Genomic DNA, 19,007 nt, shown 5'->3' on the forward strand with positions numbered 1-19,007 from the left:
AACTGTTATTATAGCTTGTTGCGAACGCGATGTGCTTCTTCCACTGCTTTACATCCGCATTAAGAACATCTATATTTTGTACAAATTTCAGCACGAGTAATTTAACTTTAAATATTATATATTTATATATAAATATTATATATATTATATTAATATTTATACAGTATATGATCACACTGCCGTTCATTGCCGTGTGCGCTACTGTTTCAGTATACAGTACGTGGATCTGACCTCCTGTGATTGGCGTGTGTGGAACAGTGGGAGCAGACACCTGGTGCGGGCAGAGCAGAGTCGCTGAGACATACCATCCAAGTTTCAGACTTAAATAAACCTTTGATGAGTTTGCTCGAGAAAAAAGGGTACTTTTTCAGAAGTCGTGTACTGCGTAAATAGGTGAATTTGACAAACAGATCATTTAAAAATCTATCTGACTGTACAGTGCTTGAGATCTCATGTAATTGAGCAGCGGCTCTGTTAGAGTTTGTGTTAACCCACTGCACCCTTTTGAATGGATTTTTATCACCTTTATCAGTTTGTCTTTGTCGTGGAAGGGGGTTAAACGCCTTCCTCAGTTCAAAATCTGCTGTCTTGCAATATTACTCAGACTGCTCCAAAGCAGAATAAAATCAGCTAAACTGAAAGCTACAATGGACACCACAATTACCCACAATACAAACTGCATTACCGTAATACTTGTAATACAAAGGACCACTATGAGTCCCCAAATATGCTACAATCCCACTATAGTTATGGCAAGGTGAAAGTGGGAAGCTGATTTTTCAAACATTTTTTAAAGAAAATCAAAAATAAGAAACAATGGCATGTTCCTGCCTAACTTCTACCTTGCATGACTTTAAATCTTAAACTTTAAAAAGTAGAACCTCAATTATATTCACTTCAAATTAAAAGTTGTGTTTATAACAGTTCTTTAAAAGTTTTACAGAACAGTTATAGTTGAAACAGGCATCAGTCAGACTGTATCATTGCATCAATGCGATACATTTGTTCTCTATACATTTATTCTTTGTATTTATTGATAAGAGAGTAGCAGAGCTTAGAGCACAGAATAAGAAACTGCATGACAAAGTAATGATTGTCAAGTGTTATCCTTTAAATAAAACCACAAACAGCACTGTACTTCTATCATTCTGCAGCTTATCATTCTGTTCTTCGGACATCTCTACAAATTCAAACAATAAGAATGAACAGCAGAGCACAGTACAGTCTGACTGATGGTTGACACAGCTATAACTGTACTGAAGAACTATCAAATAAAATCACAAACAGTCCTGTACCTTTGTCATTCTGCAGCTTCTCATTCTCTTCTTCAGGCTTCTCTACAAACACAAACAACACGCGTTAACAGTACAGTACAATACAGTCTGATTGATGGCTGACACAGCTATAACTGTATGTAGCACTATTAAAGAACAAACAACAAACAGTCCTGTACCTTTGTCATTCTGCAGCTTCTTATTCTCTTCTTCAAGCTTCACTACAAAAGCAAAAAATAGAGAGTGAATAAGAGTGAATAGCAGAGTACAATACAGTCTGACTGATGGTTGACACAGCTATAACTGTACTGAAGAACTATCAAATAAAACCACAAACAGTACTGTACCTTTGTCATTCTGCAGCTTCTTATTCTCTTCTTCAAGCTTCTCTACAAAAGCAAAAAATAGAGAGTGAATAAGAGTGAATAGCAGAGTACAATACAGTCTGACTGATGGTTGACACAGCTATAACTGTACTGAAGAACTATCAAATAAAACCACAAACAGTCCTGTACCTTTGTCATTCTGCAGCTTCTTATTCTCTTCTTCAAGCTTCTCTACAAAAGCAAAAAATAGAGAGTGAATAAGAGTGAATAGCAGAGTACAATACAGTCTGATTGATGCCTGTTTCAACTATAACTGTACTGTAAACCTATTACGACTGCAAACAGCACTTTACCTTTGTTATTCTGCAGCTGCGTATTCTTTTCTTCAAGCTCTGCTACTTTCTTGTCTATACAGTAAATGCATAGAACAAAACTGAATGACGGAGCACAATACAGTCTGACTGATGGCTGTCACAGCTATAACTGTACTGAAGAACTATTAAACAGAACCACAAACAGTCCTGTACCTTTGTCATTCTGCAGCTTCTTATTCTCTTCTTCAAGCTTCTCTATAAATACAAACAAAAAGAGTAAACAGTACAGTACAATACAGTCTGACTGATGGCTGACACAGCTATAACTGTACTGAAGAACTATCAAACAAAACCACAAACAGTCCTGTACCTTTGTCATTCTGCAGCTTCTTATTCTCTTCTTCAAGCTTCTCTACAAAAGCAAAAAATAGAGAGTGAATAAGAGTGAATAGCAGAGTACAATACAGTCTGATTGATGCCTGTTTCAACTATAACTGTACTGTAAACCTATTACGACTGCAAACAGCACTTTACCTTTGTTATTCTGCAGCTGCATATTCTTTTCTTCAAGCTCTGCTACTTTTTTGTCTATAAATGCATAGAACAAAAGTGAATGACGGAGCACAATACAGTCTGACTGATGGCTGTTTCAACTATAACTGTACTGAAGAACTATTAAACAGAAACACAAACAGTCCTGTACCTTTGTCATTCCACAGCTTCTTATTCTCTTCTTCAAGCTTCTCTATAAATACAAACAACAAGAGTAAACAGTACAGTACAGTACAATACAATACAGTCTGACTGATGGCTGACACAGCTATAACTGTACTGAAGAACTATCAAACAAAACCACGAACAGTCCTGTACCTTTGTCATTCTGCAGCTTCTCATTCTCTTCTTCAGGCTTCTCTACAAACACAAACAACAAGCGTTTACAGCAGAGTACGATACAGTCTGACTGATGGCTGTCACAGCTATAACTGTATGTAGAACTATTAAACAGAACAACAAACAGTCCTGTACCTCTCTCATTCTGCAGCTTCTTATTCTCTTCTTCAAGCTTTTCTACATAAGCAAAAAATAGAGAGAGAATAAGAGTGAATAGCAGAGTACAATACAGTCTGACTGATGGCTTTCACAGTTAAAAGTGTATTATAAACCACATGCAATACTGTACGTTTGTCATTTTGTAGTTTCTCAATTAGTTCCTCAAGCTCTGCTACTCTCATGTCTAAAAATACAACTAAAAAGAGTGAACAACAGAATACAATGCAGTCAGACCGATGACCATGCCCATAACTATAGTGTAGAAGTTATATTATCAGTGTTTGTGCTTTGTTGTAAAATATGGCCTTTGAACCAAAGATATTATTTTTATTTTTATGTAAACCTGTTTAATATCCAGGCACCTGACAACTGTCACCTGACAATCAGGCGCTGGAATTTAGGCAAGTGCCTGACCCCAGACAAACCCCATGTAAGTAAGATATAAAGGAATACCTAGCCTTTAACTGGGCTCCTGGTTACTATTTACACTCAATCCCTAATTAATAAGACAGGCAGGTGAGCTGTTTACTGGCTTCCATACAAATAGCTCCTTATTAAATAATCTTCTATGTGAGCGGTGGTTCATAACACAGTGGTTTCTCTCACAGAGCAGAGACAGCTCCTCTCACAGCCAAAGTCCTCTTTCAACTTCGCTAGTTGAGACTCTTCTCAACTAGCATCTACCTGTACTCTTTCTGGCTACCAGTTCAGCACTCAGCTAATATGGGCAATACAGCCGATCCCCGATTTAGTGATTGTAGCATCTGCCACTCTGCAATCAGCAGCCTTGGTCAGCCATCCTAACAAGGGCAAAGAAATGGGGAAGTACCACCCTGCAGGGATGCTGTCCCTGGCAGCATCACAACACTTTATGTTTAGAAAAGACTGGCATATACAGATGCAGCCATTCAAAATGGGTGGGGTATTTCGTGGTATACCCCGGTGGGCGTGTTGCATCAAAACGCAGTATCACGTGGTATATCGTGTCATTTGAGGTCATGCTGGAAAGTATCCGGAATCACCTTGTAAAACCGCCAGGAGGAGCCAATAAAGCTTAACCTCTCATGTACAGCATTTGAGCTTTTAAATTTAAACTGTGTATTACAGCATGTTCATCATCAGTCATTAAAAAGTTGGTATATTTTATGAAAGCAAGATTGCTCAGTTGGACAAAAGTACACAACCTACCTTTATCAGAAATATTTATGCATCAAAGCCTTTACCGAAGCTATTACTAATAGTATTAATAATGAATGACTTTGGACAAGCTGTAAACTCAAAGTATTACGCTGGTCCACATTCTTTCTAACCGTCATTTTAAACGAAAATACTTTTAGTTTTTTCTTTGACAAACAGGACATTAGCTAGCCAATACGATAAAGGAATGACTTTTTTTTCCAATTTCTTTAGCAAATTTGTACAAGCACTTGGAATCTGTCCAAGCCATACTTTGTCAGGCATTTTCTTTTACTGCAACGGACGTAAAAACTCCCTTGCTTTTAACAGAGCGTTTCATAATTTCATTATTAATTTTTCATAAAATCAACGCTTTCTTTTCCGTATACCAGATATTATGGAACCACTTCAGAAGGGTGTCAGCCAGTCAGATTCCAAGAATCAGTACTTTAAAGAAAAAATACACACCGGTATTCCATTTCTCCCTAAACATTTTAAGCATCGAAGTCTTTAACTAACGTGAAATAGCGTGTAAAAAAGTGGTAGTTTTAAGCTTTTCTCCTAATATAACATGGAATCACATATCTAAAGAAATTAATAACGATATGATTATATTTGTGTACTGTGACATTTCTTTGAAAAAATAGAATAGCAATATTATGGACAATTAATTGACTTTTATATTTCTAAATACCACAACATGATCGAATTTAAGTTATTTTAATAACAATGAATAGTCAATGAAGTGTAGCAAGAGCAAAGGAAAGAGCCTGGAAAGAATGGTATGAGAAACTTTTTTAACAAAGGAAGGAGAGGAACAAATCTACAAGATTGCTAAACATAGAGCGAGACAGAAAAAATATATTATCCTGGTGGCAATACTCAAGGATGGAGAAGGCAGAGTCTTGATTAAAGAATAACAGATCAAGCAAAGATGGCTGGAGTACTTCAAAAATCTGTTAAATGTAGAAAATGAGAGGGAGAACCTAGTGGAGGCAGACGTAGTTTGTGGACCAATCCAAGAAATTTCAGTAAAGGAAGTGACAGAAGCTATCAAAGAGATGAAAGTGGGCAAAGCAACTGGACCATCAGGAATAGCAGCAGAACACTTTAAGAACCTCGATGAAGAGGGGATTCAGTGGCTGACGAGATTGCTAAACAATATTGCAAAGGAAGAGAGAATTCCAGAAGAATGGACAAAAAGCAGTATGGTTACCATCTACAAGGAGAAAGGAGACCCAATGGAGTGTAAAAACTATAGAGGAATAAAACTTCTGGAACATGGATTGAAAATCCTGGAAAAAATTCTGGACAAGAGACTCAGGAAGATAGTCAGGATCCACAACTAACAATTTGGATTCTCAGCGGGGAAAAGCACAACAGATGCCATTTTTGTGATGAGACGGTTACAGGAGAAGACACTAGAGAAAGGGAAAAAGCTGTATGTGGCCTTTCTGGACTTGGAGAAGGCATATGACCGTGTGCCCAGAGAGGTGGTGTATTGGTGCTTGAGGGAGTAGCAGAAAGCATGGTGAAGTTAGTTCAAGCAACCTATAGAGATGCAACTACGAAGATGATAACACAACGGGGAAAGACAAAAGAGTTTGAAATCACAGTTGGAGTACACCAAGGATCAGCACTAAGTCCTTTCCTTTTCATAAACATTATTGACACACTGACAGAGGAGGTAAGAACAGAAGTGCCTTGGGAACTCATCTTTGCTGATGATGTGACACTGATGGCAGATTCAGAAGTAGAACTACAGGAGAAAGTGTTCAAATGGCAGAGGAGTCTGGAAAAGGGTGGACTGAAAATGAATGCAGAAAAATCTGAAATAATGGTAATGGAGAGAAGAGGAGATACTATGACCAATGTTGAGGAGACAAATGGAGGAAAACTGAAACAAGTTGATGGCTTTAAATACCTTGGATCAAAACTGGTAAAGGGAGGAGAAACACTGGAGGCAATAAAACAAAGAGTGAAAGCTGGATGGAACAAGTGGAGAGAAATAACTGGAATAATCTGTGACAGGAAAATTCCTAGAAAGTTAAAGTGCAAAATGTACAAGACTGTGATTAGACCTGTACTACTATATGGAGCTGAATGCTTGGCAGTTGGAAAGAGGGAAGAGAACTTGATGAGAAGAACTGAAATGAGAATGTTGAGATGGATTCTACAGATTTCAATGAAGGATAAGATCAGAAATGAAGAAATTGGTAGACGATGTAGAGTGGTGGATGTGGTTGAGAAGATGCGAGAGGCGAGGTTACGGTGGTATGGACATATCATGAGGAGGGACGTTGAGGAAGTAACAAAGAGGGTAATGGAATTTGAGGTGGAAGGTAACAGAGGAAGAGGCAGGCCTAGAAAGAGATGGATAGATTGTGTGAGAAAAGATATGGGGGTGTGTGAAGTGAATGAGGAAGATGTGCTCGACAGAGACAAGTGGAGAAGAGCAACCAAAGCAGCTGACCCCAGGACAGTCTGGGACTAAGGCTGTGAAAAAGAAGAAGAAGAAGAAGTCACCTATGCGTTACAATATAAACATTTATATTGATTTAAATCGCGTTTTGATTTAAATTGCAAACGCATGTTTAAATATATGTGTTTTTTGATTCACAATCAGACAAATGCAACATAAATTGATATCTTTGTCTTCTAATTATCTTAATAAACTTTCAGCATAGCTTTCTCCCCGTTTAGATTTATTTTTCTTGGGATCTTGGGATCAAACGTGGAAAGGTTAGATTGTAATCGTTTTTTATTTTTAAATACATTTTAGAAAAGTGTAATCTATACTAAAAAGCTGTACACCACCTGATATAAAGATACATATTGTAATACTTTCGGGCTCAGATAGGATGGACACAAGAACTCAGACTTGTGGAGTTAAAGCAAGTTAAAGCCTTGATTTTATATATCACCTTTAAAAGTGGCATCTCAAAGCAATACAGATTACAAAGTAAATACCCAACACTGATTGTACCCATCTGTCATGCTAATAAAGCGCCTTAAATTGAAATGAATCGAGAGGGAGGGGGGGAGCATGTTTGAGCTGTCGCTATCAAAGTCTTTACCGAAGTTATTACTAATAGTATTTACAGTATAATGAATGACCTTGGACCAGCTGTAAACTCAAAGTATTGCCCTGGTCCACATTCACCATGCCTTTCACATGCTCATAGAAGATATTGATTTAGGAACATGTATACTGTCCTGTATACAGTATGTATATGTATATTTAATGTCTTTAATGTGCCCGTTTAAGTATTGAATATTTATATGGAATTTTACCATAACGTGTGAGAAATCCATAAACGATATTAGTTTTGGAACATAAACATACAGTATGTAAACTGTATATGGCCGGTCTCGGTACTTTAAAGAAAAAATACACACCAGTATTCCATTTCTCCCTAAACATTTTAAGCATCGCAGTCTTTAACTAACGTGAAATAACATGTGTATAAAAAGTGGTAGTTTTAAGCTTTTCTGCGAATACGCTCGATACCGGAGTCAACAAGCATACTTTTAGAATTTGATTAATAGGGAATATAATTTGGAATCGCATATCTAAAGAAATTAAAAACTATATAATTTGGTTTCTGTCAAAGCACAATGAAACCTATAACTTGATTCTTATGGACGCTCGGTCCCGCCAGGGATTAAAGAAAAACATGGAATCGCGTATCTAAAAGCGCTAAATTTTGATTGCGGTTTTTGACTTTTTTTAAGTTAAAACCCATACATAAGCTAATACCGTTTAGACTTTTTTAAAACTATTACAGCAGCACAATGTGCTTTTTTACGAAACCTCCTAGAGTAACGAAATGTCTTGCGTTGTACAGCTTTTCAACTAAATACTGTATATTTATCACTTATGCCTGACATAAGAGGTGCCCGATAAAAACCGGTTGAACAGCTCTGTTGGAAGTTTCGTGAAAAAAGAGGTTTCGTGAAAAAGCTACAGGAGTGCCAATCGTAATCGTTTTTATTTTTAATCGTTCAATGCAGATGGCTGGTGGCATGTTCCATAAGAGTACGGTGATTAAAACCCATTAATACTTTCATTGGAGTTTAAATAAAGTTGATGTTTTATCTAGGGGCTGCTCGCCTCGCCTGCGTCTGAATAGCGACTTCTAAACTGTGAAAAAATGTGTCTGTCTTTCCGTAGGGGGAAGGGAATCTGATCTGCAAGGCCCTTTGGCTACAAAAGTAAAAAGAAGGAGCTCGCTCTCTCTCTCTCTCTCTCTTTTGATTATTACATCCAATAATCAAAAATGACACAATAAACATAATAACCATAATAACGACCAACCAACAAAAACAACCATATAAACATAATACCAACCAATAACATAGATAACAACCACAATACAAAATCAAATAATCAAACCATTAAAACTGTCCTCCAATTATCAACAAATCTCAATATCTTGTACGAATTATTCGTAATACAAACCAAAAATAGCCCGCAAACTCTCTCAAATTCCTCCAATTATCATAATCCCGCCCCTTATGCAAAACAAAACACTCCTCCCATCACAGTTTATCCTCTTTATCATAAACAAAATCCACCTCAATTTTCAACATTAAGCATTACACAAATCAATACCTCAACACTCCATACTCAACAACGATAATTCACAAACAGCCAGAACATGTAACTCCACATTCCCAAATAGACCTTATTTCCATAGCCAACATGTTCCACATGCAAAACCAACATCCCTCCCCTGTTCTCTCTCTCCCCTGGCGGTTGTAATCGTTTTTATTTTCAAATAAATTTTTGCAAAGTCATGTATTTTAAAAATCTTAAGATTTCTATATTTATGTCTTTATTTAGTGGTTTCGTTAGTGACAAAGGCTAAACTTTCTAGGAAAAATGTCTTTTATGTAAACCATTTTTGCTATGAATTCATTTAGGGCTAGAATATGTTCATTGTCTTCCAATGAAAGAAGGGTTCCTTTCACCGTAGTCGAGTTGACATTAGAAGCTTGCCACGCCCGGACTGTTACACCAACGCATTAGCATGTTAAAGCGATTTCATTCAGTTTCTTAACTAGTAAGTACTGTACTTACTGGGTTTTGGAGGGGGGGAGGTGTCTTTCGCTGGAAATCTCGCCCCCTTCTACTTTGAAAATACCTGTGAAACCGGTTTATTTCGTCACAGACCGCACTCCCGCAGAGAGGGGGGTTGTACTTGCAGTGTATACAGTAGATGGGAAAGCCAGAGCCGACCGCTACGCCGCCCACGTGTTATGCTCTTCGTTAATGTCTAAGCCGGAACACATCATTATTTCTATAAAAAAAAATCGTTTGCCCAGCCTAACACTATTGTTGTTATTGTTTTTATCCTGTAAAGTGCTTTGAGGAGCCACCGTTAAAGGCACCATATACAATAAAGTTCATTATTATTATTATTATTATTGTTAATTTGCTGGACAGAGAGGTGAACATTATTACGCAGAAGACAAAGATAGCGATTTACATTGCATTGTGCATTGTGCTGCTGTAATACAGTTTTAAATTAAAAGTCTAAACAGTATCAGCTTTATTTATGGGTTTTAAATAAAGGCGATTTAAACGCGATTTATTTAAATGACTTAAATTCGATCATATTGTGATATTTAGAAATATAAATTTGTTTGGTGCGGGGTGCGGAACCAGGGAACTATTTACATGGAAAACGGGCGTTTCCTCAAGTGCTTGTAAAATTGATGGAAATGTTCAAATAAATGTGCAAAAGAAATAAACAAAATAATCATTTATTTCTTTATCATATTGGCTAGCTAATGTCCTCTCTTTGCTAGTTAGTGGCTGTGTTTCTGCGTTGGGTAGCAACAGGTGACTATGTTCTCAGGCGGAAGATGTAAACAGCTTAATTTTCGTGTTAAATCATTTTTTTAAATTAAAATTAATTCTATACAGCAATTGCATATTTGGGTACCGTTTCATAAAACTTTCATGCTTAAAATGTTTAGGGAGAAATGGAAGACTGGTGTGTATTTTTTCTTTAAACTAAAAAGACCAGCCATACACAGTACAGTTTACATACAGTAATGTTTATGTTCCTAAATTAATATCGTTTATGACCTTCAGATGCGTTATGCTCCTCTTCTTTTTATGCTCAGCTACTAAAATTTCCCTTTAGTGGTAAAATTTCATATACATATTCAATACTAAGCGGATTAAAATGTGCACAGTAAAGAGATTAAATGATTAAATCTTTTCACTACCGACCAATGCACCACAAGTGCCCCTGTCGGTCATTTTGGCCAGCCAATCACTTACCGCGGTGCCCTGTGGTGGCTTTTCCGTACCGCGGGTTTGTACCGTGCATTTTGAATGGCTGCATCTGTAACATACTATCTCTCCATCTCCTATCTCTTCTCCTATTGCTCTACTGTAGCAATATTACCACTAAGAGCTCTGTGTTCTTTAACTTAAGTTGTCTGAGGCCTTTGTAGTTTTGAGGTTTAACTTAAATCTACACATGGAAGTCTGTAGCTAACTGTTAAAAAAATGTTTGTTTTGACAGCTACAAAACAACTAGATTAGTGCATGAGTGTTTCTTATGTACTGTATGCTGTAATAATTTCTATGTACAAAAAAAAATCATTGAAACATGTTTTTGTAAACCCCGTTCTAAAACTCATACCAAACTCATTTTTGTAAAATTTTGTAAAAATCATTATTACATTTTATAAAGTATGTGAAATTATGTATGATACAGAATATGCTTTACTGTGTACCCAGAAGGAGCTTAAAAGATTACAGTTTCACAGATTGTTAGACTGTACTTTTTATACAGTATACAGTACTGTATACAGTACATTATACAGTACTGTCATTCTTCCTATTTTGTGGGACAAAATGTAAATAAAAGATCACATTTAAAGAACTTTTACACAGGGTCCTTTTGCTTTTTTATTCACATTCAATTGGTATAGCACAAATGTTGAAACACCCTGTTTGTGCTGTAATAGTTTTCATTATTTTCAAATACCTGTTCCATGGCAAATTGACAGTAGTAGACTGAATAAGTCAGTTTTTAATGTTATAGTCTTTTTTAGTTTACTTGTTTTAAACGTTGCATGATATACATTGTAACTGAAATACATTTTAGAATAAAATAAGACAACTGTAAAGCAAATCAAATATAATATTATTACACGCTTAATTTCTTAATTGGATACTTTACTTACAATGCATGTGGTTACTCATGGGTTTTTTTTTATCAGTGTATTTAAAAATGAATACATTTAGCAAGGATAGGTAAATAATGGTCAATTATATTGTTACTTCACAAAACACATACAAATTTAGATTTTATTTTAATGAAAACTACCTTTGGAATTGGTGCTAAACTACAACACACAGTAGATTTTCAGTAGCAATAGCCTACATTTTATTAGATTTCACAGCTGATGATATTGTTGTCATAACAAAATTGAAACATATTATTCACATGGCACACTCTGCCATTTTAAAATTGTCCATAAATACCACATGTAATTCTTTTCTTATAATTACAGATGTGTAAGTTTAACCCTAATCGTTTTTATTTTTGTTGTAGCACAATTTGAACTACAGATTAACAGGTTGTCTGTTAGATAATTTGTACTACAGTAATAAAATAAATAAGGAAAAGTAAACAATTATTCTAAAACAATCAACAAACTATGCTATCCAGAAGTGATAAATTAGATTTTCAATTATCTCAGTATAATTAATAAGAAGTGATCAGAAATTAACAGGAAAATTTAAATATATCTTCAAATAATTTAGAGATGTCCTGAAATGATAATTTGGCTTACCACAAAGTGATACAAAGCAATATATAAGACATAGATATTTGCCCCTAAACCCACTCTTCCTGTTTGGTCAGAATTCCAAAACATAGTGAAAGAAAATTATATATTATAAGCATGCATTTGTACTTGTAGGAGTCCAAATAAAACCTTAATGGCAGATGTGTTCCCAGTCAGGAAGTGTGGAACCATTAATGGAGTTTATATAACTAAAGTTCGGGAGGGATGACAACACTTAATCATTCCCAGCTGTCAGTGATTAGCAATCACTGCCTTCGTCCTTCCTCCACCAAACACTATCCAGGATATCTACTCAGCTAGATGTCTTAAGAAGTCCAGGTCCATTCTCAAGGACCCCAGTCATCCCAGTCACAAACTGTTTTCTCTCCTACCATCTGGTAAACGGTACCAAAGCATTTGGTCCAAGTCCAACAGACTACAGAACAGCTTCTACCTCCAGGCAATAAGACTGCTAAATAGCCAACCTGCAGCTCCTTTAGCAAATCACCTGTAATGCCTACATGGACACACAGTTTTCACTGTACTGTGCATACTGCAGTACTTGGACATACTGTAATGTACTTCATACACCCTGGACACATCGCAGCTCTATTTATATTGAGTTTTGTCTGTGTTTATTTTATTTAATTTCTATTACATTATGACCTATTATTATGTAACCTTAGTTTTTGTAACCTTAATTTTGTGATTTATATCCGCCCCCCGGTGAGCTCGTAGAAAAGACATTTCATTGCCAGCAACTACTACTGCATGCTGTATTGTTGTGCGTTTGATAAATCAACTTTGACTGATTGATTGACATGAAACATGATTAATAGCCAATTGTACATAACCTGTGACTGGAACAGGAGTCTCAGGAGCTGGGAGATCTTCTGATACAGAGTCTGGAGAAGAAAGACAGATGACTATTACCCAGGCTGTGTAGATCTGATAAAATTGAAAATTTGATTTGATATTTAATGATGAGGAGAAATTATAAATTTTCTAAAGCTAAAAAGGTACAGAAACTGTTGTTGTGTTTCAGTCACTCATATATATCACAAAAGCATTAGAAAAATGCTACATACAGTATATATTTGACAATGAGAATTTGAAATATTTAATTGTGTTTGAGCTTGTAATATAGGTATGGATCTGAAGATAAGGGCTCACAAACGTCTAGAGATGCTCCCTGCAATCTGTTTCATAGGTCTGCTATAGTTTATTGAACAGGAATAAGTACATTATGTGGAAATGACCACATCTTAAACTTTATTGGCTCATACCAGCCATGTTTTTCAGTGTAGCCACCTGAAGAGACTATCTTGAACTGTGTTACCAGCAACCACTAACTTCGACTGTGTTACCTGTAACCAGTATCTCCAGCTGGGACTCCTGTTCATCTCCCTTCACAGAACTGATGTGACAAGTGTAGATGTTTTGGTCTGAGGTTCTGACATCTTTGAGCAGCAGGGACACGTTGCCTCTCTCCAGCTCCTGATGGAACAGCTGCACTCTGCCCTGGTAGCCTGGGCCTTCTGTCTCCCTCCTGTCTGTGTACTGATGGACCAGCTCACGAGAGCTCCCTTTGTACCACCTCACCTCCAGAGACACGGCGCTTGTCTCAGGTGTGAGGTGACAGGGCAGGACGATGTCACTGCCCACACTGACAGACAAAAATTCCAATGGAACCATGAGTTTAAAGTGTTGATCTGTGGGTGAACAAAAGAGAATTATATTGGTTCATGGTAGCCATTTTCCTACCTGTGCACCTGTATCATCTTGCTTTACGTAGCAAGATATAAGAAATTCAACTGTGTTACAGTACCTGTAACCACTATCTTCAGCTGTGTTACCTGTAACCAAAGTCATGTAACTGGAAACTGTGTTACCAGTAACTTCTATCATCAGCTGTTACCTGTAACCAGTATCTCCAGATGAGACTCCCGTTCATCTCCCTTCACAGAACTGATGTGACAAATGTAGGTGCTCTGGTCCGAGGTTCTGACATCTTTGAGGAGCAGGGACACGTTGCCTCTCTCCAGCTCCTGATGGAACAGCTGTACTCTGCCCTGGTAGGCTGGGCCTTCTGTCTCCCTCCTGTCTGTGTACTGATGGACCAGCTCACCAGAGCTCCCTTTGTACCACCTCACCTCCAGAGACACGGCGCTCATCTCAGGTGTGAGGTGACAGGGCAAGACGATGTCACTGCCCACACTGACAGTCAGAGGTTCCAATGGAACCAGGAGATCTACGGAGGAACAAATGATAATAATTTGGTTTTGAATATGGCAAGGAAAATTTGGGTTTCACAAAAATGTGAAAAGATGGCATATCTTGAACGAGAGATTTAAAAGTTTTATTAGAATACTACCTGTGCCTAAACTTTTAAAAATGATAAAACTTTGGTTTCGGTTGTTTTCCATAGCCACTGAAAAAAGCCATACTAAATTAAATTTTGTAAGGATGGGAATAACGGTTTGGAAGTAACATGTCAGCTTTAATAAGAGGCTTGTTTTTGAGTGATCAGTATTAGAGAACACTTATGTGAGTGACTATGAGTCAAGATTATTCTTTATATTACATTTCAATTACCTTGAAAATGTAGCTGCTACTGTACCTTTATATTAAGAAAATGGCTTTCAGAGCAATTACTGATCTAAACAAAAGTGGTCTAAACAAAGTGTTAATCTATGTTTAAGTAAATCATTTTTTTACACAGCAAGAAAGAAATGGAGCAATCATGCCAAATGACATCACATCGTGCATTACTCTAGATGTGGTTGGTTTGGAAACAGACCGGTGGGCTATAAGAACAGATCAGTGCTGATCAGTATCTCATACCTGGCAATGGAGGCTCAGAAGGTATTATAGTGTCCTTCCATATCCAGCTGACAAACCCAATTAGGACTGGCACTGTTCCCGCTAGAGTTATCCTGGTGGGTACATCCATAACGTTCCTGTCAAAGAGCAAATTGTCAGACTTTTCCTTCACTCTCCTCGAGCTCTTTAAGTTACTTTGCACAATCGGACAGAAGCACTGATTGACCCAAGCAACACGTCTCAGTAGTCCCTGTTCAGCATATTCAGACAAGCAACATAGTGTCACTCTTGATCTTTGTGCTTGACTATTTCATGGCTAAACAGCTAATCACACTGATTGAAATTAAAATTCTTTTTTTAATGTCTCTATTTTGTTTTCTTTCATGTCATGACTTATTCTTTGTTGCAGCTTAACCTTGTCTGTCTTGTCCTATTGTCCTCTCCGTATTTATTCCAGTAAAATACATATCTACTGTCCACATGTCACTAGTACCACTGTTCTTTGTAGCAACAGCTCTATCACAGCCCAGTAATAATCAATAATAATGATAAAACAATTTTAAATCACTAATCTATTATTATTCAAAGTAGTACATTGCAATTGTAGAAATACATATCCGTATCCTAATCCTATTGTCCTTGGCTCAATTAATTCCTAACCAAATTAAACAGTGAAATAGATAAATTAAACTAAGAATCAGCAAAAGTGTTTTTAGAGTTTTAAGACTCAAATTTGCGTCACGGTAAGGACTTGATACTTACAGGAAGGTGTTGATCAATTCAAGTATCCGAACCCTGAGAAGGCGCCAAGATTTTACACTGCAAAGGAGAAATCAGCCAGTAGATCACGACTGGTGTCCGTCACATGACACCATTCATAAAGTCAAACTGCAGAATTATCAGTCCGTATTTTCTGAAGTCAATACAAAACTCAAGCTTTCATTTCCACGAACCGAGTTCTTGTGAATGATATCCACTGTACATATACAGTACATATGCAGCTCTTCATTACAATCTAGGCACTTTACAACACTGTCGTTTTTAAAGGAAGCCTATTATTATTTTCATACCTTTATGTCCGCAAAATGACCTTGTCACGTGTGTAGTTTTCCACGATAGACTTTGCTCCTTTGTTTACGCCCTAGTTTAATTTCATCTCCAGACGTTGCAGTGTAAGCGATAATTAACATCTAATGGTATCAAAAAAAAATATTACAGTCAATCTTACCATAATTAAACTCGTGCCTGTTTAAATTATTTAATGTATTTTTTTTCGAAGCAGAGAGATAATCTTACAACCAAAAGTGAAACTGTAACAAGCAGGTACAGTACGTTATGAAACCACAGGTGACCTCCTCTTATCGCTCAGTGAGAACAGAGATGCAGTAGGTGAGGAAGGTGTGCTCACTGTTCACACCCACTCTTCATAAGAGCCACAAACATACTTTAAATTTTAGTCTATCGCAGGTCGTAGAAAAATAGTAATATTTCACCCTAGATACCTTTTTACATCACTTCCGCTTGCAGAAAACGGTTTTTCTAGTGTTTCTGTTCTACAGTTGTAGATTTCCGTTTTTCTGATCTTAATCAAACGCTTATCGACCCAATTGTGCTTCCCAATACACACCAATATTTCTGCCTTTTGTTTTTAGAAAAAATTGCGCATTACCATTTCAAGAACAGAAACATACACCCTGAAAGATAAAACACTGCCAGATCTTGAGACTGAAGTGGATTCCTCTCGCTTGCAACCTTAGGTTTTTTTTCTTATCATCAAATTTTATATATATATACATTTAATTACAAAATCAAAAAACAGTAGTTTATCTCAGTGAGATTCGGCTCTCACTGAAGTGTCTGAAATGTGTATTTTCTATTATATACTGTAGATGCACAGATGCACAGATACAGTAGATGAGTTACTGTAGCTCATGTGCCCGAATACTAAGGAAGCGCCTAGATTTCAAACGGCAAAGTTGAATTCGGCCAATAGATCACTGTCGCTGTGGGTCATTCCACGTCTGCCACGTCACTGTAACATCCACCTGCTGCTGAGACTAAAATTGTGCAACCTTACCGTCATATTACAAACTAAAAAAAAAAATACACCTCCACCCACTGCGCAATCAGAAAAATGCTACAAAATATCCCTGCATGAAATGCAAAAGCCTGAAGAGATTCCTGGAATTATTTTAAGACAATGAGAAGCCCTTATGTACCAGAACAGCAGCCATGATGCCTCCCCCTGCTGTAGCTTGTGATTCACATCATGCAGATCGAAGAGTCTCTCAGTTCTTGTGTGAATAATTACTATTATTTGAATTCATTCTGAAATGCAACCTTGTTAATGCAACCTTGAATTGTAAACGTACAATTTATACTAAAGTCAACAAAGATAAGTTGTCATACTGTTTTTGTTTCTTTAGAGAACAGCAGCCATGATGCCTCCCCCTGCTGTAGCTTGTGATTCACATCATGCAGATCGAAGAGTCTCTCAGTTCTTGTGTGAATAATTACTATTATTTGAATTCATTCTGAAATGCAACCTTGTTAATGTAACCTTGAATTGTAAACTTACAATTTATACTAAAGTCAACAAAGATAAGTTGTCATACTGTTTTTGTTTCTTTAGAGAACACCAATGGATCTGGAGTAAACCCTGAAAGAAAAAAATGTAATTATATTTGCGGGTAGTGCTATTTTTAATAAAGCATAATGAGAAAAAAGTAGCCTACGCTAACTTTAGTGCACTCTGCCTGATGCGATTACGGTTGACTGATTATGCATTATTTCAGCACCAAATAACTAAAACATCACGTGACAGGATGAACTGTACAGTATGTGACAGTTGAAAAGAGCTGTTAATTATTGTGGACTTTAATGCTTGGGTGTGACCTTAAAGGCTAAAAACTACTTTCATTTTAAAACATGAGTACATAAGTTTACAAAAAAAGTCACTCAGTCTTTCATCTCACACAAATGTAAACTAGTGTGGTGCAAGGAATATTCTCTATTCTTACATAAAATACTTGATGGAAAATTATCCTTTTTATTATTCATATTTTTATTGTAGGTCAATTTACTGAGCTTCTCCTTGGTGTATCTGTTTATTTTTGCCGCACTGTGTCCTTCCTTACTCTGTATCGTTGATCCAAACATTGACAAAATAGGAGGCCAGTGGTTTATAACAAGGTATCAAAGCAGTGATTACACAGGGTTTTCAGGACTTTTTTTCCAGAAAGACATCAGATTTCTTTTTTAATAGTATCAGACTTCCCTCCAGCTTTCAATGACAAGACTGTTTTCTTTTTAGAACACTTCCATGCATTTACAGGTAAGTTTTTCACACTTGAAACTTTGAAATCCTTAAAGTTGTACCCCAGATTTTTATGTTTTTGGCCATTCTTTCTCACTGGCCACACCCATTCCTGCATTGCTCTTTGTATTGCTCTCCATTGCTTAATATCCCTGGATCCTTTCTCTTTTCATGAAGATGAAGGGGAATCAGAAAGAGATCTAGAATGCTCTTACTGGGAGTGAGAATCGTAGGTGATTCAGACAGTAATGTAGCTGAATTGATACTGATACCATTGCTGCAGGCAGGGGAACTGTTCGTGATGTTAGTAAAAACTTGTAAAACAGTTGTGGATGATCTAGAATAACCGTTACTATCACAGGGAAATTTGGGAACAGATGTTGTAGGAGTCCTGAACAAGCTGTCCAGCCATGATATTGAAACCATCAATAAGACTAGATAAGCTAAATAGTATACCCTTTCTAATGTACATGTGTCCCAACCTGTAGTGCCAAGCCATCTGACTAGAGTCAAACCTTCAGATCTTGGGACCACAGTAACCTCAAGAAATCAATGTGCAGCAATCTACAGTATAGTATATCATATACTGTGTTCAATAGGACGTCTTTGTGGATCTATGACTAAGCTATGTGTTGTCCTGGTGTCACACTGTAGCAGGCAGGAGTAGTTGGACCCTATGCGTGTCACATCTTTTATTTCCTTGTACCCACAGCCAGTCTGTATTTATTAGAGAACTTGAAAACATTTTATTGCTGTCATAAAAATACATTATTAAATAAAGCTACATTTAGCAAATTGCACAATTAATTTGGACTTTACAATAGTTGAAATTTACACTTTAGCAGGTCATTATCGGATTCCTGAATATACTAATATATAGACATGAAATAATATGTAACGTGAAGCAAATACG

General features: G+C 36.8%; 1 protein-coding gene across 1 annotated transcript; it reads right to left on the bottom strand.

Annotated features, from left to right (window-relative positions):
- Positions 1-1,103: 1,103 nt before the first annotated feature.
- LOC138238187 (golgin subfamily A member 6-like protein 2) lies at positions 1,104-14,129 on the bottom strand. The gene is made up of 13 exons (XM_069188236.1): positions 13,874-14,129; positions 13,323-13,667; positions 12,810-12,860; positions 2,941-2,982; positions 2,785-2,826; positions 2,285-2,326; positions 2,128-2,169; positions 1,954-2,007; positions 1,790-1,831; positions 1,622-1,663; positions 1,454-1,495; positions 1,296-1,337; positions 1,104-1,180 (listed from the first exon to the last, which is right to left on the bottom strand). The coding sequence occupies exons 1-13, from the start codon at positions 14,127-14,129 to the stop codon at positions 1,104-1,106; spliced, it is 1,119 nt and encodes a 372-aa protein (XP_069044337.1).
- Between the last annotated feature and the right edge of the window lie 4,878 nt (positions 14,130-19,007).

The sequence above is a fragment of the Lepisosteus oculatus genome, chromosome 4 (genome assembly GCF_040954835.1).
Source record: "Lepisosteus oculatus isolate fLepOcu1 chromosome 4, fLepOcu1.hap2, whole genome shotgun sequence".
Classification (NCBI taxonomy): domain Eukaryota; kingdom Metazoa; phylum Chordata; class Actinopteri; order Semionotiformes; family Lepisosteidae; genus Lepisosteus; species Lepisosteus oculatus.